Source organism: Balearica regulorum, chromosome 2 (assembly GCF_011004875.1).
Source record: "Balearica regulorum gibbericeps isolate bBalReg1 chromosome 2, bBalReg1.pri, whole genome shotgun sequence".
In the NCBI taxonomy this organism is placed as follows: Eukaryota; Metazoa; Chordata; class Aves; order Gruiformes; family Gruidae; genus Balearica; species Balearica regulorum.
This window is the reverse complement of record NC_046185.1, coordinates 99,052,011-99,079,735: the sequence shown is the minus strand read 5'-3', so window position 1 is coordinate 99,079,735 and position 27,725 is coordinate 99,052,011. Positions and strand designations below refer to the sequence as shown.

General features: G+C 45.7%; 1 protein-coding gene across 3 annotated transcripts in view; it reads left to right on the top strand.

The window, feature by feature from the left end:
- The first annotated feature begins 354 nt into the window (after window positions 1-354).
- GMPR (guanosine monophosphate reductase) overlaps window positions 355-27,725 on the top strand; it is a 51,492-nt gene continuing 24,121 nt past the window's right edge. The window contains exons 1-6 of one of the 3 annotated variants that reach the window (XM_075745073.1): window positions 355-509; window positions 4,954-5,073; window positions 5,768-5,851; window positions 7,484-7,657; window positions 20,721-20,802; window positions 23,116-23,222. In XM_075745073.1, coding sequence (XP_075601188.1) covers window positions 5,029-5,073; window positions 5,768-5,851; window positions 7,484-7,657; window positions 20,721-20,802; window positions 23,116-23,222 — 492 coding nt within the window. In that variant the 5' untranslated portion in view covers window positions 355-509; window positions 4,954-5,028. Of the gene's footprint in view, window positions 510-894; window positions 1,274-4,953; window positions 5,074-5,767; window positions 5,852-7,483; window positions 7,658-20,720; window positions 20,803-23,115; window positions 23,223-27,725 lie in introns of those variants that run through there. The other 2 variants (XM_075745070.1, XM_075745072.1) reach the window with 2 other exon arrangements.

Sequence of the window (27,725 nt, the reverse complement as noted above, 5' to 3'; positions counted from 1 at the left end):
TTGTGAAAGTCATCTCATATGACACCTGGTAACCCTGTATTGATCCCTGATGCCAGCGGATGTAGATGGACCCAGCATGTGTAATTCTGTTGCTATTGGGGTTTTGAGACTGCACATGGCTAGCCATCGAAGATGGATCATATAAAGTCACAAATCGGGCTCCTCTCTGCTATGAAGGGCAAAAAAGAAGTTCTCTGTTGCTTCTGTACATGTACTAAAATAGGAAATTATAGTGCAGATCAGCTCCAGGTGGCTGCTGCAGTGACTGCTCTCCTATGACCAACCAGCTGCACATTTCTCAACGTTTCTAACGCCAAAAACACACATCAGCCCTTTGCTCTACAGTCAGATGGGGAACCAGCTCGGAGGGTCCCAGGAGCTGGACAACGCTCAGTTTTACCAGGGAATGACGGGCAGGGTGGGAGCCAGGTTTGGGCTTAGAGCAGAGCACCCTGGAAATTCGGATTTCCACCAGAGCCCAGGGAGACCAAAGGCTGGCCTTTTATAAGGTTGGAGGCACAGAGTTTTGGGCCGTAAAACCTCAGGGAACGTCGCCAGCCCGGTCAGTGCAGTTGCCTCAGGGCCGCCCCCGCGCCGGGCGGCGGTTGGTCCGCAACCGTCGCCCGGGGGGGTGGAAGTGATAGTGGTAGTTGGGGGGGGAGTGGGGTGGGGAGGAGAGGGTGCAGGGAGGTGGAAGATGTCAGCTCAGCTCCTCAGCGGCCGCCCGGCAGCGGCGGCGGGCTCGGCGGCCGCCCGCTCGGTCACATGGAGGCGCCATTTCCTCTGCCCTTGCTTTGCCCTTAACGCTGCAGTGCCGGCGGCGGTGCCCGCGCCTTGCCTCACCCCGTACGGGCGGCTACGGGCGGGCGCCGCGTCCCCGTCTGTCCCCCGCCACACACAGAGCGCCCAGCCCGGCGGAGAAACAGGGGTAGCTAAACAGGGTAGGGGGCGACCGGCTACTCATCTAAAAACAACCCTCTCCTAATAAAGCGATGGGGCCCAGGCTGCGGCGCTGCTCTCCCCGCGCCCTATAAATACGCTCCGTGCGCGGCCCGCGGGCTTTGGCCGGCGCGGCTCTGCAGGCGGCGCGGTGCAGCGGAGCGGAGCGAGCGTCAGCGGGGCCGCCACTGCCGTCACCGCCGCCGCCAGGAAAGCCCGGGCCCCCGCACCCCGCCACCCCAACAAGATGCCCCGGGTAGACGCAGACCTCAAACTGGACTTTAAAGATGTCCTGCTCAGACCTAAAAGAAGCAGCCTCAAAAGCAGATCAGAGGTGGGGGCATTCAAACCCAGCATGCTTTTTCTTCGTTCTCAGCGCCTAACTTCCTTAACCCTCCTTCCCTCCCTGTTTTATTTTTATTCCCCAGTCTAACGTAGCAATGCCCTCCCCGATCGAAACGCCCTTTAGGTGGCTGGGGGGGGCGCTACCTCCTGGGAGGAGGGGAGGACGGGGCCGGGGTTACGGAGCCCGCGGCGTGTGTCCCCCGCTCCTTGGCGAGGCGAGCCCCGGCGGAGCAGGAGGCGGCGGGCGCTGCAAGCCGGTGCCGCGCTGTCCTCCCCCGCTCCTCAGCAAAAATAAAAAGGGGGGTGGTGGTGGTGGGGAGGATTGTTTGCTCCTAACAGGTGCCTCTGCAGATTTCTGCCGAGCTGAGCGGCGGGGTGGCCTCCCGTTTCGGTGGGGGCTGCCTGCCGTAGGGGCAGCCTGAACCGACAGCTCTGCCGGCCCCTGTCCGGGGTAGGGGGGTGTCCGGTTAAGCGCCCCGCATCTTGGGCCGGGAGAAGCCGGGGGTGTGGGCCAGCAGGCATCTTGGCCCTCAGCCTCGGGGGTTATAGGCAGTGCTGTTACCGAGTAACTGACATGCTCTATTTAAAAAACAGTAGTAATAAAAATCAACCAGCGAAGATGCTGGGGAGCGCTTCACACGGCACAGGGTGCCCCGGGCTGGGATCCCATCAGGTGGAAACCTGGGACTGTGGGGTGCATTTCACCCTCGCTTATGTTAACCTCTGTGACCTGCCTCCTGCTGCTGTGTGATCCATGTGGGCAGAGCCCAGCTGTCCAGGGCCACTGTTAGCCAGGATAGTGCTGTAGTTCTTTCTCAGCAGGGATCAGGAAAGACCCCAGGAAATCCCATGAGGATTGCCTCTACAAAAAAAGATGGCTGCCTCAAGATTGAAGGTGCCTTCTCGTTTACCTCACGTAACCCCAAGGTTAACAAAGGATTTAGTTTGACTAATGAAGGAATTACGTTGTGTTGAGGGTGGAAAGAGGATTAAGCTTCCAGAGGAAGCAAAGTTGTAAGAGAGAGAGACTGAAACAAATCAAGTGAGGTAGAAAGACAAGACTGAAAAGGAAAGCGGGGTGGCCATGTTTATTATGGGCCTGTGGCCAGGGATTCTGAGGGCAACACCTAAGCAAAACTTTTTTCCCATTATGAAGGTGTAAGATTGGAGAGGCCCTCTCAATAGAAAGGTAATGTCAGGCTAGTAGTTTTTAATTTACAAAGAATGGTGTCCCAGCTGAGTAACTCCTCATCGTGTGCAATTACTACCTATAAGGCCCGTAGGCCCTTTCTGGCCATTTGCTTGGGGACTTACGGTCTCTTTATTTTCACTATGCTGGCCTGGCAAACAGGTGGAGCTGTGCTCCACTGAGTGACACATGGCTCCTTCAAGTGCAGTGTTTTGTATATTTAGCTGCATGCAGGCCATGGAAAGAAGGGCTGCTGGGAAGGGAAAATGATAGGAGGAACATGAGCTGATACGACAGGGTTGTAACGGGTGGCTGTGATGAACTGTTAAAAACATTTCACATGAGAAAAAGTGCATGTCATGAGGGGGGTCAGTGAAAACCGATGAAGGTTAAGAAATTGGACACCATCACTGAGGCTGTAGCAACAGGAATAAACAGTGTCTATGAGAGCCAGATCTGAAATGGACAGCCCCAGTCTGCTTCAAAACAAGAATATAAATAAATAGTTCTGGCAGAGGAACAGAGGCAGCATACTACAGTGCCTGTTACCCAGCAAGCTGCTGCTTTGAAGCTTATATCAGCAAGCGTCTGTTTCTCTGGTGTGAATGCCTCATTTTGTGCAAGGATAGCTTTTTATGCAGTAGCTAGGATTAAGTCAGCTTCTTAGAGAGGCAGTTTGGGGTGTTTGCAGCTCTTCTTGTACATCTTATATGTTGGTACTTGTTTTTGATTCCTTGCACTGTCTTCATTTTCCATGATTGCTTTCTCTTTTTGAAAAGATACCAGAAAATTTGAAGCTTGAATTTAAGTGTCAAAATTGGTTAAAGCTGTGATTAGAGTGGTAGCAGCATTATCTGTCTGTGGGGTCCTGGTACTCACGTAACCTGCTATTCTTGCCTCTGCAGGCTGTCCATTTTAAGTTCACCAAACAAGTGTTCTGTAGGAAGTCTAGTCAGTAATTTAAATTTGTAAATTCAAATAAGTTCAGGGAGCTCTAACAGAACAGCCAATGTCTTAGTACTTTCACAGGTCAAAGGTCTAGGTAGGAGTTGTAAAATACATTTCATTATTTTCTTTCTAAAGAAACTTTTACTGTTGTTTAGTGATGGTGAGCAATCCTAGAGTCAGAAGTTACTTTCTCATCATGCATAGAACAGTAAGCTATAAATTAGCTGTTACCACTCAGGAAAGAGACAAAGAGATGGTCAGAAGTGCTACTAGAGGAACCAAGGAAAACCAGTTAGCTTGCGATGCTGCTCAGTATGTTCATCTTGAGTACACAGTTCTGGTAATCACAAGAGCAGTGTAATATGCTAAAATAGGTACAGAGAATATCAGCAATATTGTCTGGTTTCCACATGAGGAAAAAACTAAACATACTATTCAGTATGTAGAAGAAGCAGCTGTGGAGGATATGCTGGAAGTCTATGAAGTGAGGGGTGGAATGGAAAAGGTGAAACTGAGAAGTGGCTGTTGATTGTCTCTCCAAAACAAGAAGTAGGAAGCACTGAATGTAATTATCAGGCAAAGGTCATAGTTTTTATGCAACGTATAATTAATCTTTGGCATTTATTGCTATGGGATACTGGAGAGGCTAAACATGTGAAGGATTAAAAAAATTACAAGGCAAGTTCTTTGTCCATGAGTGGCTATTTAGCACAATGGATTGGAGGAGGTCTTTGTCTTTGAAGGTCTCTAACCTTCAGCTTCTTGGGACCTGGGAAGGTAGGCTAGGGAAAGAGTCTTTCAAAACTTGCCTCTTCTTACGTTCCCTTCCCAGACATCTGGTACTGGCTGTTTGGAGAACTGAGGCACCACATGAACATCTCCAACCCACTGTGGCATTTTTCCAGTTCTTATAGAACAAAAACCTCATTAGGGGAAGCCCCACAATTATCCCTCATAAATGCCTGCCCTTACAGTATTATCAGTTGTGTGGATAATTGCATGAGATCCATCTGGCCGGCTGGCTAGCTAAAGGAAGTCACATGTGAGAAGTTAAAGTAAGTTGAGGTGAGAATTACTGAAAGAGTAATAGCCTTGTGTTGCTTGCATACCTTTGCATCTTGCCTCAGTCTTTTCTTAAACATACTATTCTTCTCTACTTCTTAAGTTCATTTGAAAGAGATGTTTTTCCTCTGTAAAACTGTAAGGCAGTGGTTCTGATACTATTTCCAACCCCTTCTGACTTGTTTGGTTTTTGTGGGGGTTTTTTTTAATGTTGATTCTCTTTTTCTTCAGCAAGACCTCTCTTTAACACAGAAAACATTATTTTACTTTTATATTTTCTTTCTTATTTGGAAGGCAGAAGTTGTAACAAATAAAGTAAGTGAGGTAATAGTGGGATGAAGGGAGGAAGAATAGGAAATGTGAGGAAAATTAAGAAGCAATGTCCAGACTTGCTGTATCTGAAGTCAGTGGCAAAACTCTTGTTAGATTGCAATCAGTTACTTAAATGAATGTGTGCCTATTCGTTGCAGGTCGACCTCACACGCACCTTCACCTTCCGCAACTCCAAGCAGACATACACAGGAATTCCCATTATAGTGGCAAACATGGACACTGTGGGGACATTTGAAATGGCCGTGGTTATGGCAAAAGTAAGTCTTGATTCTCGTTTCTGCAACAATTGGGAAGTCATTGGGTGACAGTGAGCAGCCTTTGTTAATTTTTAGCTATGTTTGGTGGAGAACAGGGAGGCATGAGTTAAAAAAATCCAGAACAAGAAGGGGTGGTTTCACTGCAAAGCAGCTGTGCTTTTACAGCAATACCAGCAACAGGGCTCCAGATAGAAGATAGTTGCAGTGGAGATGCTTGCTGGGAAGCTTCCATCTTGGGTGTGACTGAGCTTCAAGTGGAGCTTCTAGAGTTTAGTTTTTGAAGTCTATATTGTGCTCCCTTCCAGAAACAAACAAACAAAAACAAAAAAACCAACTGGCAACAGTTTTGAAAGGGTAGGTTACTGGATAAAGCTGCAGCAGTCGAGAGTCACTAGTTAATTAGCCTCTGGCCTCAAGGCTCACTTTAATTTTTTGCAGTGCTTAAGCACACTCAAAATATTGATCGTAACTTCACGAAACACATCAGAAACATGATCCTGAAAGGTCAGCTACGTATGTTAAGTTACCTTTGAAGAGCCATTTGGAGTTGCCTGGTCTGTTATTCACTGTTACTGTTTCTTTGAAGTAGGATGAGCATATACTTAAAATGGGAATTTCTGATATCTTGTTATTCTGCAGCTGAGGGAAAGATGACTAACTTGGACATTAATATCAGTTTTCTTATTTTTGCTAGCATGCAATGTTCACTGCAATTCACAAGCATTATTCTCTGGAAGAATGGAAACTGTTTGCTGCCAATCACCCAGAATGCCTTGAGGTACATTTTCGTACTGTAAATGATTATGGTTTATTGCTTTGTTCTGAACTCACATACACTGGAGTCTCTTGGGAATACTGTTGTCAAGTGAGGTTTTGGGGAATGAAGATATTTGCTGTTCTTAAATGGATCAAGGGAAGTGACTTGTCCTGGTTTAAAAAGAATAACTATGTGAGTCCGTTATGAAAGTGCTTATATTAAGATGCAAAAAAGCAAAGTTTATATATGTCTGGAATGGAGACAGAGTAGTATCCTGAACAAAGAGGAAATAAATACTTGGGAATAGGTCTAACTGCTGTGCTTCTGTTGCTGTTGGGAGCTGCGGTAGTGCTGTTGAGGGAGGAGCCCAAGACCACAAATGTCAATAGCCTTGAGTAAACCAACCACAAGCTGGCTCTGCATGCCCTTGTGGTAGGCAGAGTCTTTGCTATCAGGTGTGCAAGTGGACCCAGAGCCTGCGGGCTGGAGGGGCCCAGGTGCTGGGCCCAAGCAGGGATGAGCATTGAAAGCTGTCAGAGCACATGTGTCCTCCATTTACCTCCTTGCACTAGAGCTCACACTGTGCTACTACTCACTATGCTGCCCCACTTGTTCGCGGGGTCCTAGCCTGAGCCATTACAGAGAAACACCATTTAATAAATTTAAACATTGACTTAAGTTTCAATTTTTTCATATCCAGATTTCTTCTGTGTTCTTCTGGCAGGCCCCTGCACCAGGAGAGGCACTATAAGAGCGTGCCTGGCTGTCTCCCCTCCTCCTTGGAGTTCAGTGCAGTTTTGAAACTCTCTGTATAGGAAAGAATACCACACAGCTGTATTGTATCTTTACCTGTGGCACATTTTAGAATTATATTATAAAGACTACTGATTACAGGATTGTCTGAAAGCCAGCCTATCACTTACATTCATCAGGGTTGCTTATATGCCACTATAGGGTAGAAAGTGGTCCCAGGGATATCCTGTGTCTGAACACTTTGCCACTTAGCTCATTTGTGGTTCATAATCACTGGAGTAGGATCTCCCAGTGATTAAATACTGACTTGCTCTGTGACCTTGGAACTCTGCAGAGGTTTTGTGGGCCAACAGCTGTGGAAACTATTTTCCTGTTGGAAAGAACTCATAGGAAGACAAAGGAGGAAGCAATCTGTTTGTTTTCAATGGTAGCTGACCCTGCTTGAGCAAGGGGGTTGGACTACACAGTCTCCAGAGGTCCCTTCTGTACTCAACTATTCTGTAGATCAAGGGAGTGTTTGGTGAACTTAAAGATCCAGATTCCACTCTCTGACAGCGCCCCAAATTTTACCACTCTGCCTTCCTGGAAATATACCAAGTTACGACTTCATCTGTTTGTGAGTCCTCATCCATCTCAGGTGATTATATTTGCCTGTGGGAATCCACTTGTGAATGAAGAGCTGATAAAATGCTAATTTTGCTTTATTTTAGAGCCTTTAAACAAAATGGAAGTAACACATTGATATTTCCAGGAAGGTAATTATTTCATATTACATAGTATGATTTTCAGTAGTTTCCAGCACAAGTCCTCCCAAGACTACCCAGAAAAAGACATATGAAGTGTGTGTTTATCCCAGTTTTTACAAACTACTAATCCATTTTGTTCTTCTTGTCTTTCTAGCATGTAGCAGCAAGCTCAGGTAGTGGAAAAGCTGATTTGGACAAGTTAACAAGCATTCTAGAGGCCATTCCACTTATCAGATACATCTGCCTGGATGTGGCAAATGGCTATTCAGAGCACTTTGTGGAGTTTGTGAAGTCCGTCCGTGCCCTGTTCCCACATCACACCATTATGGTAAGTGTGTAGAAAGGGTGGAGGGAGTGTGTGGGAATTCTGTCCAGGAGCAGGGCCCAGAGTTTGGTTGGTAGGCATCAGAAGCTCTGTGGTAGCTCTGTCAATTTCTGAGTCCTCATGTAAAAAAAGAAAGGAAGGAAAGGAAGAAAGGAAGAAGTCTGACTCAAACCTTTGGTCTTTCAGACAAATACATGTGGACAGATACCCTTCTGAGAATATAAAGGGCAGCTCTATTCATCTGCCCTTTCAATTCAGCAAGATGTTGACTCTGAGCCAAATGATGACTGTTTAATAACATCGTGGTATTGTCAGTCTTCCATTCCTGATAATTTCTGTGGGAATGTTCAATGTGTGATCTGATACAGCAGTTTGATGTTGGCATGGCAGGCTGGGTGAATCCAATTCTTTTCCCACTCATATCCTCCTTCCCACGCCAGATGTGACCTCTAATCATAAAGTGTGTAGGTTTATTTTGGTGATTCCAAGCTGAGGTTTGCTGTGGGAATGTGCCAGTGTTTCTGGCCAACTGAGGCCAATGGCTGTTTTCGTTTATTAGATCACTATGAAGATAGCTGAATGTAGACTAATCCTTGCCTATGCTAAGAATCATAGGGGTGTTGTGCAGTTGTGAATGGAGTCATCAGGGAGCAAAATAGTCAATGCTGGGGCTTTTCATGTGCCTTCTGTGATGTTACTATCCCGTGTCAGAGCTCTAATGCCATGCTTCCTCCAGCCCTTTTGCACTGTGAGTAGGGTGTTTGCATCAACACAGGACACCTTGCAGCAGAGCCCTAATGCTGTTGCTTGTTTCCCAGGGCCCTTGAACAAATGGATCTGAATTTGTTTCCATGAGAATAGCAGAAATTCTCAAACCAGCAACAGATTCTTAATGAGGCTACCAGCCTTTCTTCAAGCCAATGCAGCAAAAAATCATGTGTTTAGGCAACACTTTCTCACTTTTTCATGCCAGACACAAAGCTTCACACGTGCAAAGTAAATGTGGAGTAAAAACGGTCATAAATGCACACTCTGCGTTGGTTCACTAGGGAACTGCACATTCAAGCAGCTCAGGGGAGACTACATTCCTTCCTCCCATGTTGGAGAAAGGCAGTGTTCTTGCCTCTGGATGATGGTGGCATTGGAAAATGGAAGTGGGCTTGAATGCCTGTGGGGTTCTGGCTTACCATAGGCTAATGAATAGGGATCTTTCAACAGCTACCAGCAGATGTGGGAACCTTTTTGGTATGGCCATATTTCCCATGGCTTTGGGGAGAGCTTTTGGAAGAATGAAATGATAGACGTGGGCTTTCTGAGCTTCCTGCTCTGTGTTCTCTGCAGTGAGAGAAGGAGCTGTTTCCTTGCTTTGAATATGAAGTATTGTCCCTAGTGATGTGATTACTCTAGTGTCTTTGGCTTGAAGAGTTGTGGGAGGGAGCTTAAATCACATAGGGAAGATTTTTTTTTTTTTTTTTAACTATCAGGAGTCAAAATAAAATTGTGTGTCATTCCCTCCTCCACCTCCCCACAGACTACTGACTTTGCTGACTGAGGAGGGAACTCAACCAAGATGAATTGCCCAGAAGGTACAGGAGGTCAATGTCAAAGTCAGGTATCAAGCCCAGATTTTAGTCGAAGGTCCTTAAGCCAGTCTCATCAACCTCCCACATCTGTTAAGCTACCTGCTTAGTTTCTCTAAGGTTATTGTTCCTTCAGGTTTCATTATCCTGACAGCACGACCTGCTCAAGCACATGTACAGCCCTGGCCTGTTCATTTGTCTTCTCTGATTGTGGCTCTTTTCTCTGAACATGGTTTAGTATGGCTCATGTTTTTCATCTCCTGCACAGGGGCAATTTCCATTCCTAAAAGCATGCTAACAAACTTGGGATATTCAAAAACCTTCTGTTTTCCAAAGCCTCCAGAGTCTGTGCAGTCTCTGAAAATCTCTGATTCAACTAGGGACACACACGTCTACCCCACTTCCAAATTAGTTTACTTTACACTTTGTGCCAAAATGGCCTTTTGAAGCTATTCCTGGCTGTAATGCAGGAGCTCGTCTAGGCTCCTTTTTATGATACTCTGGAAGACATGTCCTGCTGCTACCTGTTCTGTCTGCTTTGATGTCTCTGTGTTATGCCTGCAGTATGCTCTCTGCTGTTGTGGCTTTCAAACAAAAGGGTTAGCAGTTAAATAGAAGGTATAAAAATAAAGAAGCTTTCTCATAGCTGAAAGTGATCTCCAGGACCTTGCAGGCTGTCTTGTTTGCTTTCCTCAGCATGACCATTCATTCCACAGTCAGCTGCAGTGCAGTACATAACAATAACCCAACCCCAGGTCCCAGGGAATTTATGTTCCCAGGGGCTGTGTAATGGGTTCAGCTCTGAGACTGAAAGGTGATGTGCAAAGCAACCGTGCTTAACATAGTACTCTCTGTGGCTGATACTCCAGTGCAGATGGAGGATGTCTCTTGTGTAACAACCTTTCAAATGCATGTTTTTGCCTTTTTAAATACTTGCTTTTATAATCGCATTACCTTATTTTCTTCTGCCTCGCTCTGACAGAAGATCTTTTAACTCCTGCCTTTCATAGTAATTTACAAAGAAGGTCAATTTCTCCATGGAGCACAAAGGATAGGGAAGACAAACAGGGGCACAAAGGTACAACATGACTTGCCTTAAATCACTCATTAGATGGCGGATGGAGGAAAAAGCAGTATTCAAGTCTCCTAAGTGTCTCACAAATGCAGCACTGCCCTCTGGAATCAAGAGTAATGGTCCAGTGGGGTGTTTTGTATAGCATCATGTGCTTGGGTTTTCCCTACTCACTAAAGTCTAAAACAAAACTTCAGCTGACATTCATGATGGAGGGCCAGAGCCTTTATATTACAGTAAATGTACTCCTTGTTTATTAGTGTAATTGTAGATGTTAGGGTTCTTCCATTTCACTGTAAGTCTGTTTAGCAAGCTAAGGTATCTTTTCCAGCAAGCTTTGCCAAGTTTTTATCCTGAATTTTTCTTTTTGTAGTGTTCTCTGTTCATTATACAGAAGAAACCCTAGGGAGGGCAGCAGGGAGTGTGGCAGGAAGGAGAAGACTGCGGCAGGAGCACACTTGCAGATGCAGTAGCACTCACAAGATGTGGACCAGAGGAGGAGGCAGGTGGAATTGCAAAGCAGGAGCCGAGGGAAACTGCAGAGGCCAGAAACAGTTGCTCCCCTTAGAGTCAGTAATAGAACTTCTCAGGGCCTTAGTGGAGTTAGAATTCACTCAGAGAAAGCCATGCATACTGCTCCCAGTTCATCTTTGGAACAAGCAGCAGAGTCAATCCAGTCATAGCATGTCCATGAAGGCTGGGATCTCAGAGTGGGGGCCAGCTGGGATTCCAGGGTGGGAGACAGGGATGCTACTGAGGCTGTCTTGGCTCAGTCACAGTTCTGAGTGCAAACACCTACCTGGTATAGCTCAGCCTCGCAAAGGGCATCATCTCTCTATCTTATGGTAAAGCACCCATTGCTTTGGTGGGTGGGAAGTGTCCTTTGGCAGTGTTCCTGATAGTGTGGAGGCACAGACTGTGCTTTCCTCTAGGATACAAGAAGAAAGTTTGAGAACTGTTGTCACAGACACTTCTCCCCAGCTTGATCCATTGCCATTTGCCAGCAGCTTTCAATCAGTGCAGCAGTGTTCCTGTCTTAGTGTGAGTCGATATTTATAGCAGGCTTTTATGAGGCACAGTATCAAATGCCTGACTGAAATTCAGAGGCACTGCCCTACTGTGTTCACTAATTTTGTATCTCTGTCAAAGAAGTTGTAGCCTGTATAATCCTGTTAGGTGAAATCTTGATCCCATTAAAGTCCGTAGTGAAACTCCCTTTGACTTTTCTGAGGCCAGGATTTCCCTCAGGACTGACCCACAGTTCAGTCATCCTGGACAGTGCTGGAATGAGTCAGGGTGACACTCACTTGAAACCTCACATTGAGTGATGGCATGGACGAATGTCTCCCTGAGTGTGTAAGGCCAGGCCCACAGCCAGTGTACTTTGTTGTAGTCCCTAATAACTGATCACACTGAAAGCACGGTAGTTTACCTATCAGGTGTTAAAGATGCTGTTATTTTACTGCCGGGGTAGCAACGTTAGATTAGCAGTAAGGTAATTACTGGGCTATATCTCTTTCAAGAAGGCCAGTTCTGCAGCAGATTAGAAATGCATTGGTACATGGGCTCATCATTAAGATGAGCATGGTTTTCACTAATACAATACTTCCACCAATTACTATGTTCCCTGACTACTTGCCCAAATACACTACAAAATGTGTTGTCTGTAGTGGCTTCTTTATACAAGTTCCAATTACTTTACTTGCTTTATATTCTTAGTTAATTTTAAGGGGGTTTCATCTCTGTAGTCTCAGTCTTTCTATATTCACCTTTTCAGATTTTTTTCTTTTTTAGTTGAAGTATTCTGGCTTTACCTTACAGGTGGGGCTTTCAAAAGCCCTTTTGCCTCTATTCAGCTGTCATAGTGACATCAATGGTAAAGCAAGCAAGTAAAAGTTCAGCTGAATGTGAGAAAACAGCTTTCCCTGCTCTTCAGCTGTGATACTAGGGTCTCTTCACATAACAGATAGCTGTGCCTCTCTCGTAGTGTCTTTTTTTGTGCTCTCTGAGGTCTACAGAAAGTACCTACAGGAAGCAAGCCTGTCACTGGCAGGTTGAAGTCTGCTATGCAGAGCTCCATGTCTTCCCTGAAAATTTCTTAAGGATCTGCAGATTCAGAAAGACAGAAACCGCTGATGTGTGTACATGCATTCCAGGAAAAAAATGTATGCTGGGGACATAAGTGCTTTTCCCTGCTAGGATGAGCATTTTGAATCAACATATGCAGTTCCAACATTCTCTAGCAGTAACTTAACATTAAACGTCTGGTTAGCATTTCTGAAGAGACAGTTTGACAACCCGCTATGCTCTGCTAATAAGAAGACACTGCTGTTTAAGTTAAATACTTATTTGATCCCAAATCTTGTGGAGCCACTGACTTTAATACCCTTTCTTTCCTGTTCATGAATCTGTTGTGTGTACTGCAGTATTTCACCAAGCTGTAATGTGCTGCATGTCATACTGCACAGGTAGTCATCTACCTTCCAAATGTAAACTGCTTTCTTAACGTTATAAGTAGCATGCTCTTCATCTCCCCACCTTGGAGCATACAACACTTAGTATAACAAATTACCACTGAGCAGAAAGGAAGGAGCACTTAGCTGGAAACACTGTGCCTATTACATATTCTTTATTTTCTGACTGCTTTAGTTTAGTTTATTTTTAATCAATATCATGCAGTTTTGAGCAAAGTGAAGTGGTCCTGTGTCATAGACCACAAATTGCTGCCTAACAGTATCATTGTTTTTGTAAGTGCCTCAGGTTGTGGCTTGTCAGCTGTTTCAGGCTTATAAAAGGGTGAAGTAAAATTCATTAAAAATAAATACATGGTGAAATAGGAGCCAAAAATCAGTAAGTGGAGAATAGGCCTTGCCCAGCATTCCCTGGGTAGCTCCTGTGGACTTCACCAGGAGCTTTGTTTCAATAAAAACTAAGAAAATATTAAGGATTTTAGGGTTTGCCTCCTGCTCTGCCTATATCAGTACTGCTACAAACACTTGATAAGTCCTGGAATATCATCACGTAAGACGTTTTATGATCATCTCTAGATCCTAAATTCACATCTCCACAAATGAATAGCCCATCTCAGTACAAGCATAAAATGAGTGATGTGGACAACTGGACTTGTGTTTCATGCAGGTTTATTTTGTGCAATTTTTCTAGTTAGAAACATGCCGTAGATGTGAGACAAGCCACAGAGCTGAAGTCCAAACCACAACTGATTTTCAAATGTCTGATGGGATGATGGGCCTGATGGGATTCATCCCAGAGTACTGAAGGAGCTAGCGGATGTTATGGCAGGACCCCTCTCAGTCATCTACCAAAGGTCTTGGGAGTCCAGGGAGGTCCCTGCTGACAGAATGCTGGCCAATGTTATTCCAATTTACAAGAAGGGAGTGAGGAAAGACCCAGGAAACTACAGAATGGTTAGTCTAACCTCAGTAGCTGGCAAAATTATGAGGAAGATCATACTTGGTATCTGTCAACATAGGTTCACAAAGGGAAAGTCCTGGCTCATTTAATATCCTTCTACGATAAGATCACCCACCTAGTGGATGAAAGGAAGGCGGTGGATGTAGTTTTTCTGGATTTTAGTAAGGTTTTTGATACTGTCGCTCACAGCATCCTTCTGGACAAGTTGTCCAGCTGTGGTAGACAGCATGCTGAGTGAAGAACTGGCTGAAGGGCAGGGTTGTAGCGAATGGGGCTGCATCTGGCTGGTGACTGATCACCAGCGGTGTTCCTCAGGGCTCAGTTCTAGTGCCAGTCCTGTTCAATATTTTTATCAATGATCTGGAGGCAGGAGTTGAATGCACTGTTAGCAGGTTTTCTGATGATACCAAACTGGAAGCTGCTGTTGACTCTCGAGGGACACGAGGCCTTGCAGAGGGATCTAAATAGATGGGAGCATTGGGCAATCAGCAATAGCATGACATTGAACAAGTGCCATATTCTGCACCTGGGATGGAGTAACACTGGACACAAGTATAAATTGGGAGAGGAGTGGCTGGAGAGCAGCCCTGCAGAAAGGGGTGTGGGGGTGCTGATCAGCAGCAGCTCAGTATGAGCCAGCAGTGTGCCCTGGCAGCCAGGAGGGCAAACCCCGTCCTGGGGTGCATCAAACACAGCGTAACCAGCCGGTCAAAAGAGGTGATTGTCTCGCTGTCCTGCCAGCACTGGTGGGGCATCACCTGGAGAACTGTGTGCAGTTCTGAGCCCCAGAACTTAAGAAGGATGTGAAGGTCCTTGCATGTGTCCAGAGGAGGGCAACAAAGCTGGTGAAGGGGCTGAAAAGCATGGCCTCTGAGGAGTGGCTGAGGACATTGGGTTTGTCTAGCCTGGAGAGAAGGAGACTGAGGGGTGGCCTCGTTGCTCTCTCCAGCTTCCTGAGGAGGGGAAGTGGAGAGGGAGGTGATGAGCTCTTCTCCCTGGGATCCAGTGACAGGATGTGTGTTAATGGTTCAAAGTCCTGCAAGGGAGATTCAGACTTGCCATGAGGAAACATTTCTTTACCAAGGGGGTGGTCAAACCCTGGAACAGGCTTCCTAGAGAGGTGGTTGATGACCCATGCCTATCAGTGTTTAAGAGGCATTTGGAACAATGACCTTAATACCATGCTTTATCTTTTGGTCAGCCCTGAAGTGATCAGGCAGTTGGAGTAGATGATTGTTGTAGGTCCCTTTCTCCTCTCCTCTCCTCTCCTCTCCTCTCTTCTCCTCTCCTCTCCTCTCCTCTCCTCGAAAGGTTAAAGTCACAAATGAGCTGTGAAAGTTTTACCCCATGGCTGGAAATGTGTTTTTTATCCCATATAAATATGGCCTCTATGTTTAATAGAGGAGCCACACAGCTTGGTTTCAGTGGGAAAAGGGGGTGTGACAGCGACAGCAACAATGGCCTATTTTTACAGTTTTAGTCGTTTGCCTTGCTGTGCTTTGGGCATGGATTCAAATGTTGTAAGTCTGAAAATGACCAACCTTTCCGCCACACCAGTGTACCCTCTGCTCACTTGTTTTTCAAAGGCTGTGTTATTTCCATGGCAATCTATTGGCACCATCCATCCCAACCTATGGCTCTGGTTACACTTTGGCTTTCCTCCACGCTGTGTCTGCTGAAGTCATCCCCACCCACCCCCCTGGAAAAAGGTTTGTGTCCAGCCAGGTCAAGTCCCTGGTCCTCCTCTCTGTGTGGCCTCATGGATATTAGCTCTGGTGCAGAGGGGATGGCTAACAGAGGTGGTCTCTGGGCTGCAGGGTTGGTTTCTGCCATGACCTGAGAGAAAAGTAACTATGTTTGTCTGTGGGAGCTGAATGGCAGAGGATGCATCAGGGACGCCCAGCAGCTGTGCCCAGCGCACGGCCACCAAGGGCAGGGAGAACCCCCTGGGCCTCCTGGGCACAGGAACGTCCTTGGGGCCAGCACCCCAAAGGCCTTCCTTCCTCCAAAGGATGCTGGGTGGGCGGGGCCACGCACAGGAGCTCCCATCACCCCCATGTCACAGTGCTGCCACCCGGCAAGGCAACAGTCACAATGCCCCGAGGAGGATAAAAGGAGGCATCAGAGCTGGCCCCAGGGCAGCCTGCAGACATGCGAGAGGAAGTCCTTGAGGAGCTGGCAGAATTTCTTGGAGGGAGTTGAGGAAGACCGACCGGAGGCTGGATGAGGCTGCTGGAGATGAGAAGAACCAGCAACACCCGGAGATGCCCGAGGCTATTGGGCCTTTTCAGCTGGAGAGCAGTAGCCAGAGCAAGGGAATGCCTTCTGGAGGAGCGCTGCAGAGCTTGCCATCCTCATCCCCTGCGGGGAGCCAGCGGCAGCAGCCGTAAGCAGTGGGGTGCAGAGATGTTGCCAGGGGTGTCAGTGCTTTGGAGCAGGCTGTGGTGTCCTGCCAGGCACGGGAAGGATTCTTGCCCCCAATGTCGATCAGGCCGGGGGCGTTTGGCCACTCTGGGAAGCCCCTGAGATGGCTGTGGCTTGAGGGAGCATAGGGCTTGGGCGTGTAGCTCCTGGGAGGCGTGACCAGCCACTGGGACAAGGAGGCCGGTCTTGCTCACATGCTCAGGGAGTAGCCGATCGCCAGCGCTGGCTGGGGTCAGGAAGGAATTTTCCCCTGGGGCAGATTGGCACTGGTCCCCGGGGGTTTTTTGCCTTCCTCTGCAGCATTGAGCAGGACCACTTGTTGTCAGGGCTCCTCTGCTCCATTTTGGCTCGGTCACTGCCTGCTGCTGCTCATGCACCGCGAAGATGGCCCCTCGTGCCCTGCAGCTAGGGAGAGGAGGCTTTTTCCCCCCCCCACGGTGGGCTAGCAAGCGTCGCCAGGGGGTTTTTTGCCTTCCTCTGCAGCACTGAGCATGGCCCTTTGCTTTGCCAGGGCTCCTTTGGGCCCTTTTGGCCAGGTGCCTGCTGCTCATGCTCCACGAAGGGGGCACTCGTGCCCCGCATCCGGGGGGAGGAAGCTTGCTAGACTCCCAGGGCGGGCCCCCAGCCAGGGTGGCCCCCACGGGTTGCGTCTTGTCCTCTGTCGCATCGAGCACAGCCCCTTGTCAGGGCTCCTTGGGGCCATTTCGGGGAGGTTCTTGCCGGCTGCTCTTGCGCCTCCAAGGCGCTACTTGTGCCCTGGCTCCCTGGGGCTCTCCTTCCCAGGGCAACTTTGCAGTGGGAGCGAGCTCTGCTCTTCCCTTGGCTCCGTTTCCCCAGGGCTTCTTGCTTGTGCAGAACAGCTGGTGCTTGGAAGGGCTCTGGGCTTGCTGCACCACCAGGAGCTGCCACTTTTCAGCTCTGCCTGCATGCAAAACAAGCGTGGGGCAGGCACGAGAGCGCTTTTCCTGCATCACTGGCCAAGAAGCACAGCGCAGCAAGTTTGACAGGGCAAAAAGGATGCTTCTCATTGATAGGCATCATACTATGGAAGATAGCCTATGGTTCCACACACCTCGTCTTCGTCATCATCGTCATTGTTGTCGTCATCGTCATTGTCATCGTCTTCCTATTCTTCTTCTTCTTCCTCCACTTTTGTGTGTGGTTGGTCGTGATCCTCATGCTTCAAGTTCTCACTCTTGAGGAAACAGGGCCTGCTTGGCCTGTACTCCTGCTGCTGCTTTCTGCAGCTCTGTGACTTGTCTTTGCCGGGCTGCAAGGGCTGGTTTTTTAAGCTAAACTGAAGAAGGCATCAGCCTGCTGCTGGCTACACATGGTGTGTTGTGTTAATGCCTGTGAGCCTTGGCTCTGGACGGGATTCAGGCAAATCCCGTACAATCACCTAAAATAAGAGCAAATAAAATCATGTTTCCACTTGTAACCTTTCTGATTTGTGTCCTTGAAAATTGTTTTGGAGCGGAAACCCCCCTGACATTTCCAGCAAATAACAGTCTCATTTTTCAACTCCTGGTGAGCACAGGCAATTGAATAGACTAGACTAGACTAGTTATGCTAGGTTATGCATCGAGTTGAGCCTGACAAGCTCTGCCCTAGGTCTGAGGGGTCCACCCAGGGGAGCAACTCTTGAAGTGCACATCCCAGGCCCATCCAGGAGGAGGGGAGAGGGTCAGAGATGGGCACACCTACAACATGGCTGAGGCAGGGCCTGAAGGCCCCAGGCTGAGCTGAGACACCCTGTTCCCTGGGCCCTTGGCAGGAGACGGTCTGAGTGGGGGTCCCAGGGGAGGCCGGTCCCAGCCATTGAGGCCTATTAGCACCCCCAGGCCCCTGGCAGAAGCAGAGCTGCACTGCTTATTTGCTCTCCTTTAGATATTGATGGTTGGCCACTGTGGAGACGGAGCATTGGGCCAGATGGACCTTGGCTCTGATGGCGTACTCTTGTTCTCTGGCTCTTTTGGTGTAGCATGTTTTTCCAAGGGAAACAGCTCAGGCATTTCTAAAATAGAGTACAAGGAGAAAAAACAAATCCATGGGGAAATGAACAGGTATTGGTCACCTCAAAAAGATTTGCAATTGTTGAGTTACGGAGCACTTCCTTCTTCTGACTGAGGGCTTGATCTTTGAGCCTCACTAGTGTCAGAGATGTTGGGGTTTGCCATCCTGTGGAAACCTAGCTACACTGGGTGAACATAGAAGACTTCGAAAAAATGCTGTTCACACATGCTTTTTTGCAGCTTTATTCAAGTGGTCACATGATCTCGAGACGATGCACAGCTCTCACCCCCATCAGAAGGTACCTGCCTCCTTCCCAGAAAGTGAAAGAGCCAATGCCTAGGATGGGACATGATTACCCATTGCATCCCTTCTGCTAGGGCAGGGCTGGGAAGCAATGTCATCAGAGGTTTCCTCAGCATGTACTGCTAGGTAAAGGAGGAGGGAGGAGGAAGGAAAGGAAAAAGGAAAGGAAAGGAGAAAAGAAGAAAAGAGAAGAAAAGAAGTTGAGTTGGAAGGCACCTACAACGATCATCCATTCTAACTGCCTGACTACTTCAGGGTTGACCAAAAGGTAAAGCGTGATATTGCCACAAGCAATTGCCTTGTAGTGTTGGATGGCCACCTGGCCAGCCAACTCCTTACCCACACCAGCCTGATCAGCAATAACCTTCCTCTTCACTAAATGCCTGCAGAATTAATTTAAAAGCTTGGTGACCTGCATTCACACTCCTGGAGGTTAAAGCTGATTCCCACAGGCAGCAGTGCCATGAACTGCATCACACTGGCCCGCCAGTGTTTCATCTCTTGTGGCTTTTTCATTGTCTGGACTGATTTGGTATTTTCTCCAAGGAAACTTTGAAAATGGAAGCTCAGTTAATGCCATCTGTGGTTCTTTCCTTTCCTAGGAGGAGACATCCATTTTGAAAGTGACTGGACTGACACCACCAGCCTCATGCTTAAAGCCCACCCACACAGCCTGTCTGTCGCTAGCTTGGCTGGTGGAGGGTTGAATCTGCCAGTCATGACTGTGTGGTGCTGGACTCCAGCAGGCTACTGATGGGTGAAAGCCTCATTAATACATCTCTCAGGCTACATCCTTCATGCTTTGATGTCATCAAATGTATGAAACAGTGGTGTTCATGGTCAGGTCTTTTGAATTTAGATTGCAGAAAACCGTTGTTCAAGAAATGTAGATTTTCCTGTCCACATTATATTCTGGATTTCATGGCATCCAGAATCAGAAAAAGCTGTACCTTGTGGTGTATTTCTACAGCCCCATACTCCCTACCAGCTGAAGCTCTGACAGAAAAGATAGATAGCCCCTACCTCAATAAACCATGCGTGAAGAACTGCAGAGTAGAAATAGGTAACACATCAGGTGGAGTGCCATGACTTTCTGCTACAGTTTGGAAACATGGGAGCAGGCAAATGTTCCTGGAGGCTTGAGCAGATCACAGGGTAACTATGAGCCGCAAATGTGATACAGGCAAATATCTTCTTGTGTGTCAGGCAAGATATTTCTGTAGGAGAGGCAAGCATTGTGCTAAGCCCTGGTGAGAACTCACCTGTACCACTGTGGACAGTTCTCATTCCTGAGGTTCAAGAAAGATAAATTCCATCTGAAATGAAGGCAAACAAAGACTAAGCAGTTGATTAGGGGCATGGAGGGCCTACGGTAGAAGAAGATGACTAGAAGGAGCAAGAGGCTGAGAGGGCTGCCATCACTTTAAAGAAAGATACCAAGGATGTAGGCCAGAGGAGGAGAAGAACTCTTCAAGTGCAAGTCAAAAGATGATCAAGAACACAAAATGACTTAGGACTTCTTTCCGAGAAGAAGAGGTCATCATAAACAGCATGCTGTCTACATCTCTGCAAAGTTCATGCAGAGGGACCAAACCCCTTTCTTTCACTTCTGGCTTCACCATAACCAAATGAATGTATATAGTATAAATGCCCTCATTTACATAGTCTGAATGTGCATACCAATTTTGTCACCGATGTATGAAATGACAAGAGTAGTACCTTCCTTACTCTTTCAGTACTCAAAATACTAAATCATAAAGGAAAAAGGGACTTGCCAGCATTTTAAATAAGATTTGAACATCTTCCCACAAAGTGAGGTAGGCAAATGGGATGGAGGGCTATAGGTTGTTCGGGAGAGATAGGCAGGACAGGAGAGGTCAAGGAGTTGCACTGTATGTAAGGGAGAAGTTTGACTGTGTAGCCCTTACGGTTAGGAATGATGTGGTTGAGACCCTCTGGATGAGGATTAGGGGGATGGAAGACAAAACAGATATCCTGATGGGATCTTAAGGATCAGGTTTACTGGACCAATCATGAAATTTGTTTGACTTGAGAATATACCTGTATGATTTGTTTAATCTCTGTGACATGCACAATGAACAATATGGTGAACTATATTCTTCCTGAATCTGTATAGTTCAACTCGTAAAAGCTCTGGATAAAACTCTATGTTATCATCATTAGTCTTTACCACAGTAGTCTTGAAATCTCCCATATATGTGATATTTTTCCTTCTGTCTAGGCAGGCAATGTGGTGACAGGAGAGATGGTAGAAGAACTTATTCTTTCCGGAGCAGATATTATTAAAGTGGGTATCGGACCAGGTAAGTCGAATCCAGTCAAATAAGGGTGACTTACGGTAACGTGGAGGGGTCGTCCAGATGGAACCAGTATATAATGCTGTTTGCTTACCCATTAGGATACCTAGACCCACTCAGGTCAATAAAGTAACAATGCCCTCGCACATAGTGTATTTAAGAAATACATGGGCAAGGTGTTTCATACTGCAAAGTGTTGCATATTGCATCATCTGGCAGTGAAGATGCCTATTATTGGAAGCACTGAGTTGCTGACATTATCACTGATAATATGTGTTGTGTTAAGGAACACTTTTTCTAGCCTGTTGAAAAGAGGCTGAGTCATCCCAACTAAAGTTCAAAGGATACTGTGTTCAGGTATCCACTTCTATCAAGGAACGATAGGTTTCTAAATAGCTTTATGATTTGTGTTCTATTAAGCTATGGTTGTCCATCTTGTCAATGTCTTCAAAGATGAAATGGCATTAAGTGTCAAGTATGGACAACATTGCCTCTACCTGTTACTATTGCCTGTGAGTTAAAATTTACATTGCTGCACTTCTACGTTACTATCACTGTAACATTCCCATGGATAAATGGGAGAACCCTAAACTTCTTACAGTGGTTTTCCTACCTTCCCTTCCCTAATACTGTTGTCTGGCACATGCTGTCATATTGTCTTCCCTTTTTTCTTTGTCTCCCTTGTGCGTTTCTTCATGTGCGATTTTCTTAGACTGCAGCTGGGGTCACCGTACGTGGGCTAGATTTTAAACTAGCTAATACAAGTGCCACTGACAGTATAGCTGTGATCAGCCACTGCAGTGCAGGCAGGTTGTTTACAATGCCAAATAGTTATGGCCCATGAATGGATAATTTGAGCAGAGCAAATGATGTAATAAAGGTTGCAGTTGTGCCCGGGAAGACAGCAAACAACAATAAATACTGCAAAATACACGGAGAATAAACAACAGAGATGTCGTTGTGCAATTGTCACAGGCAAGTTCATATATAAAAGAAGAATTATTATAGTTTGTAGCCTCAAAGTGGAAATAGTTAGGAGTAAATGTTGTGTAGCCCTCCTTGGAGATCTTCCTGAACAGATCTGTCCAAGTTGACCTCCCAAAACCACAAAAAACAAATGTTCGTCACAGAAGATCAGATCTTGAGGCTTTTTTCCAGACAATGGTCCATCTTGTGAAAAATTGCTGTGATTTATTATAAAGCATTATATATATAAGTACATACCTTGTGGAGATTATTTCAAAACTAATTCTCTTCCTATTTTGCAGAAATACCTTTTCACCTTGTCAGTTCTTTGAAAGATCTTTGGAAACTATTACTTTACTGGTAGCTCGAGTATGCCTGGATATCAGCTGGGTGAAGAGATCCAGATTTCACTGTATTTGGTTTAGAATCTGTTTTGAAATTCTTGTTATCATGCAGACCTTTACGGTCTGTATCCTAAATTATAAGACCTGGACAGGCAAAAAGCAGTCCTCATTTTGACTCTTGAGGAGAAAAATAGAGAAGGCATTCCAAAAGATCCATAGCCATGTTACCATGTTGAACTATCATTGAAGTGGGGGTTTTATATATATATATGTATATACCTTTATTTTTATATATGCATATATACATGCACCATGCATGTGTATAAATAATATAGTTTAATAATCAGATATAATTAGTATATTTCCTGTAATATTACACTATACGGCTTTCTGATGATTACTTCTCTCACTTTTTAAATGCTGTGTGCTGATTTTCCTATATTCCCAACTATTGTGATCAACCAAATATTTCTGCTTTAAGTATTAGGCAAAAGATGGAATCTTTTTGTGGGAAATCACCACAAAAAAAATAAAGCACAGGTTTCCTCTGAGAATTATTTTTAAAAACATAAGTAGAAAAGAGATAGAAATATTTATTGGAAGAAATATTCAGGTGTTAAATGCTGCTGCTGACTCTCACGGGTTGTGACTCTGGTCCTTTTGTTCCCCTTCCCTTCAGGCACTTCAGTCAGATTTGCTTTCTCGTGATGCAGTAGTTCCCTCACTGGGAAGCATTATTGATGAGACCTAAACTGGGAATTTTTGCCATGAAGAAGAAAGGGGGGATATTAGTCACCTCAATTACAGCTCCCATGAAATGGTGTGATAGCATTTCAAAACTTAAGTACCTCTGTGTTCCTTTTATCCATGAGAAGCCAGTATTGACAATAGAGACTTCTTGAGGGAAAGAATAATACAGATAGAAACACATTTTTTCCACAAGAAAAAGAAAACAAGCTGTATCTTTTCTGTCAGCCTAATGGGCTATGATTTTTCCTCTCTCATTTAGGTTCTGTGTGTACCACTCGGATTAAGACTGGGGTGGGCTATCCACAGCTAAGTGCTGTTATCGAGTGTGCAGACTCAGCACATGGCTTGAAAGGACATATCATCTCTGTAAGTAAATGTCATCTACTCTAAGATTCCCACTGTGCAAATTGTTGTGGAATAGGAGAAGCAAACAGTCCAATCTGCTGCATGTTAAAGGCTATCTTCTGTCATCTCCAGTTGACCCCTATACTAGCTCCTAGGGTAGTCAGCAGAGATTTAAATATAAAGAAACCAACTCCCTGTAGTGGTTAAAAACACTTGGGCACCTCACTCCTGTTGGTGCCTTTGTAAAGCTGGTTCTTGCTCCCTGAATGCAATAAGCTCTTACATGAACAGAATAGGAAGCTTGATAGTGTTTTCACATTGAAGTGAACAGTAATTCCTACAAAAGATTTCTGAAAAGTGAGTGAAATTGTAAACATGGCTTTCCCCAGAGAGTGGGACTGAGGGACAGGCACACAGTTAGAGGGGAGTACAAGGTAAAGCAATGTAAGCCTATCTGTGCCCTAGTAGCTGGATTGATTCAGATAGCATCCTCACAGAGCTCTCTGTGCAGGGGCAGGAGTGTTCCAGAGGTGGCTCTGTTGAGCAAAGCTGGCACGTGTTCTCACAAAACTCTGGGGAAATAATGAGCCTGTGGAGAAAAAAGAGCATGTATCTGTATTGCCTGCTAATGGCAGCTTCCACTCCACCAGCCAGACCAGATTTACCTCACATAGAAAAAAGTAACTCTGTAAGCATGGCCTCAGACTGAGCTAGACTGCAGCCTATAGCACGCAAAGGTCCCATGTGCTTCGGCACGTCCAGCCAGTCAGCGTGCCCCTGACTGTCAGGGTTGCACAGTCTCTGCAGACTCTCTGTGAGGCAGCTGGTAATCAGGAAGGCGTACGGGCTAGCCACCCTGCTGTACTCACAGGTACCCTCACAGCCAGGAGTCTCCTGCAACAGACCACAAACTGAATTTTAGATCTACTGCCAAGTGGAATCACTGGAAGGCCCTGATTTATCTGACCCAGTTGTGACTAGTGTGGAAGTGGAATGTGAGGAAATGGGTGTGTTGTGTTGTTGAGTAAGGAAGAGAGAGGAGGACAAACGGAACTGCAGATGGGCAAAGGGTTTGACTATGTTTCTTGGAGCTATGTGTATAATGGAGCAGGAAACCAAGTATGAGTTACAGTCGGATCTCTCTTGCTCTTTATGGTTAACGCATATGCATTCCCTCCTCTCCATGGCTCCCCTATATTAATTTTGCAGAAAAAAAGAAAAGCAGAGTGTGATTTTATGACTTCGGCAGTATTACAAATGTTTATAGTAGACAGCAGAACATGTGTGCAATAGAGCATGAAAGACTTGACTCGTTAATATGAAGGCTGGATAACCATAGGTCTCATCCTAGCAGTGGTGCTCAGAGACCCATCCTAGTTTTACAATAATCATTTTCTGCTAGCAACCCTCAGAAGAACGTTATTATCCTGATTTTACCAGAACACAGGGAGTGTGTATTTACAGTGTTGAAAAATGAGGTGGTTCTGTAGTATTCGTCCCCTCCTTTCCTGCTTTGGGGATGGATCAGTTCCTGACCTGCTTAGGTCATGTTGGCTTCAGTAAGCCCACACCTATTAACCCCTCACCATTACAGGGTGAATATAGGAGGGTAGTTTAATACCTGTCTGCCACAACATCTGGGCCAAGAGAATTAACTTCAGCTATAGCTGGGGTCTCTAACACCACTGCAACTCAACTCTGTCACCCAAGCTAGGGAGACTAAAGCTAGGGCGAGGCTATTATGCCTGAATTCTGCAGCATTCCGATACGTATTGGTGTGTTTATTAGGGAAAGAAACGGCTGGACTGCATGGTCATTGCCAGAGCTCTGGCACTAGTATCACAGAAGAGAGGTATCCTCCTGAGGGAAAAACACCATATGGGGCCCAAGTATATAAGTGGGTCTAGTGGCAACAAGTGTACATGGCATCCCTCAAAATGTCTCACCACTGTCATTATGCAGATTCAGGAAGGGGCACACCCTCCCTGAGCCAAAGGAGACTTCTAAAGGCAGAGTATTACGACAACTGTCTACGTCAATTAAGCAGGAGAAAATATATCCAGCATTTTTTTGTTATATTGATACAGAAGTAGCAGGAAGGATGTGAAAAGATTCAAAGCCTACCAGCTATCTTCATGTAGATTATAGCTGATAGTGTGATATGGGTTAGTCCCTTGGGGTGCTTTCTTGCATCCACTTCTGTCTTGTGGATGTACTTCAATATCTTCATCGAATTGCTCCTCTTTCTTGTTACGTTGGCTCAGCTTATGTATGAAGGGAAAGAAGTCCCACTCACAGAACGAGAAAGTGACAGTACTGAGCACAGTACAGGCACTGCAAGGAACACAGCACACTTGAAGCCCATTCTGCAGTAGCTCTGCTAGGATGGCAGCACAAACTGGGATTTTAAATGTTTGTATTACTGAAGTGATCATGTTTGATTTTTGGAGCTGATAACATTGACAAAGAAGGTGACGATTTTTAGGCAAACATGGTAGTCCAAGTGAACGCCTGGTGTCTCTCTAGAGTCACTTACACAGAGAAAGGGGAGGTGAAATTGCACCAGTTACTTTTCCTCATGCTAAATTATCTTTAAGACTCAAAGCTCACCTCAGAAATGAATCTTTCATGACTCACTGAAAGAAGAGAGGAAACCCTGTCTAAGATCAGGCACTGTTCCTGTCCCGTGCTATTTGTCTGGGAGCCAGTAGTCTCAATTTTCATTCTTGCTAATCCATTGGCCTTGAGAAAGTGCAGCAGTGAATTACAGCAAAGGGGGCATTTAGCAGGAGAGCTCCTTCAGAAACGCCCCACTTGAGATAAAGTTTCTGTTTCTTGTAGGTCAGAGAACTACTCTGCTGGATAGAGAGGCAGTCACATAATCTAGTAAGCCAGCAATGTGGGGAATGGAAAGCAGCCTTGCATGTGTCCTGTCTCATTTGGCTATCATTTGATAGAGATCCCTATTTCCCCTTCACCCTGCCTGGGTGATGGGCCACCAACATTCAGTGAAAAGGATGACTAAGGGGTTCTACTACTACTGCCATACCATCTCTTCCTCCACACAGAACACTTTCCATACATAAATATGCCCAGCATATGTAGTGCAGAATAAAGCACCATATGTATTGTTTCTACTGCTGTATATGCTACATACTTTATGTATCTTGTGCATAATAAATAGCTATCTGTTTGTTGATACTGTAGGAAGGGCTGGTTCTTCAGTTTATTATAAAGGTTGCTTGAAACATATAAATCATAGTTACAAACTTATTATAAGTTGCATTAATAATATTAAATATTCAACCAGTTCATACTAGTTTTCCATACTGTATTTCTTTTCCTCAGGCTAAATTTTGTTATTGTAAAATGGTTTATCTGTTCAGAGAACAAGACTGGGCAAAATAACATTATTTTAGCCATGTTAAAATAATTCTGTTGACTGGAAAGCTGTTTTCCCCTCTCCTTCAGCTTAGCACCCAGTTGTCTCAGAATCATGCCCTCTACAGGCACCATGGCCACCCTTTCCAGTAGGCTTACTTCAGAATAATGCCAGTTCTCCTGAATTCACAGGGGGATTTGTACAGATACATTTCCCCAGGGCTCTGAGGTAGAGGCTGAGCCTGCAACGAGCTCCGTGACTGAAGCCCATTAGTTCTACAAGTCATTCTGAGTCCAGAGCGAGGCCCCTGTTGGGACAGCTGAACTGCAAGGGGAAGCTTCCCAGACAAAGTTGCAGAAGCACAGTCTTATTTTCTAAACAGAGCACTTGATTTTTCACATGGAATTAAGTGGTTTAATGCATATAGCTTTATTATATAGCATCTTCTGGCATAACTGCTCAGTACATCCCCTTTTTGTTTCCCTTTCTGTGAATCATTAAATTTACCTGCTTATGTGAAGTAAGTGGAGAGATCTACAGATAAAGAAGTGCTGTGAATCATCATCAGTTCCTTTTATCTTAAATGGTAACTCATGAGCTTTTGGGAAAGTCTTTTATCTGCTCAGCATTTTGTAATTTGGTGACATTCAAAGTGATATTTTTTGAAGCCAGTGATTAATGATTACACACTAAGGCCCCCATCCCCATGGTACTTCCGAAAGCATAAAGCCTCCATCACTGCCACTACTGGGTTAATTATAAAGGTCAGACACTGAGCCACCCAACAAGAACAGACTGAAACCCATGTACCCGAGAGCATTCATAGCCAGCCTGTCTCAGTCAGACAGTAAGTCAGGCAAATTCCTGATACTACTCTTTGAAGATTATTAGACCCCTCTTTCTACCTTGGCTCTTCCTCTCCTGACACATGCACATACACTCACACCCTCCTCCAGACTCTCACAAACTTGTCAGAGGGGAAAAAATTGCACAAGCAGAGCCCTTAAGAGGAGAGAGAGATTCGGCTGTTAGCCCAGCACTCCTTTCTGGAGCTGACAGCAAGAGTGTCTAGCTCAACAAAAGGCATAATGTACTAGAGGTTATCAGCAAATGGAGTAAAAGCCTTTAAAGTTCTACCAGGT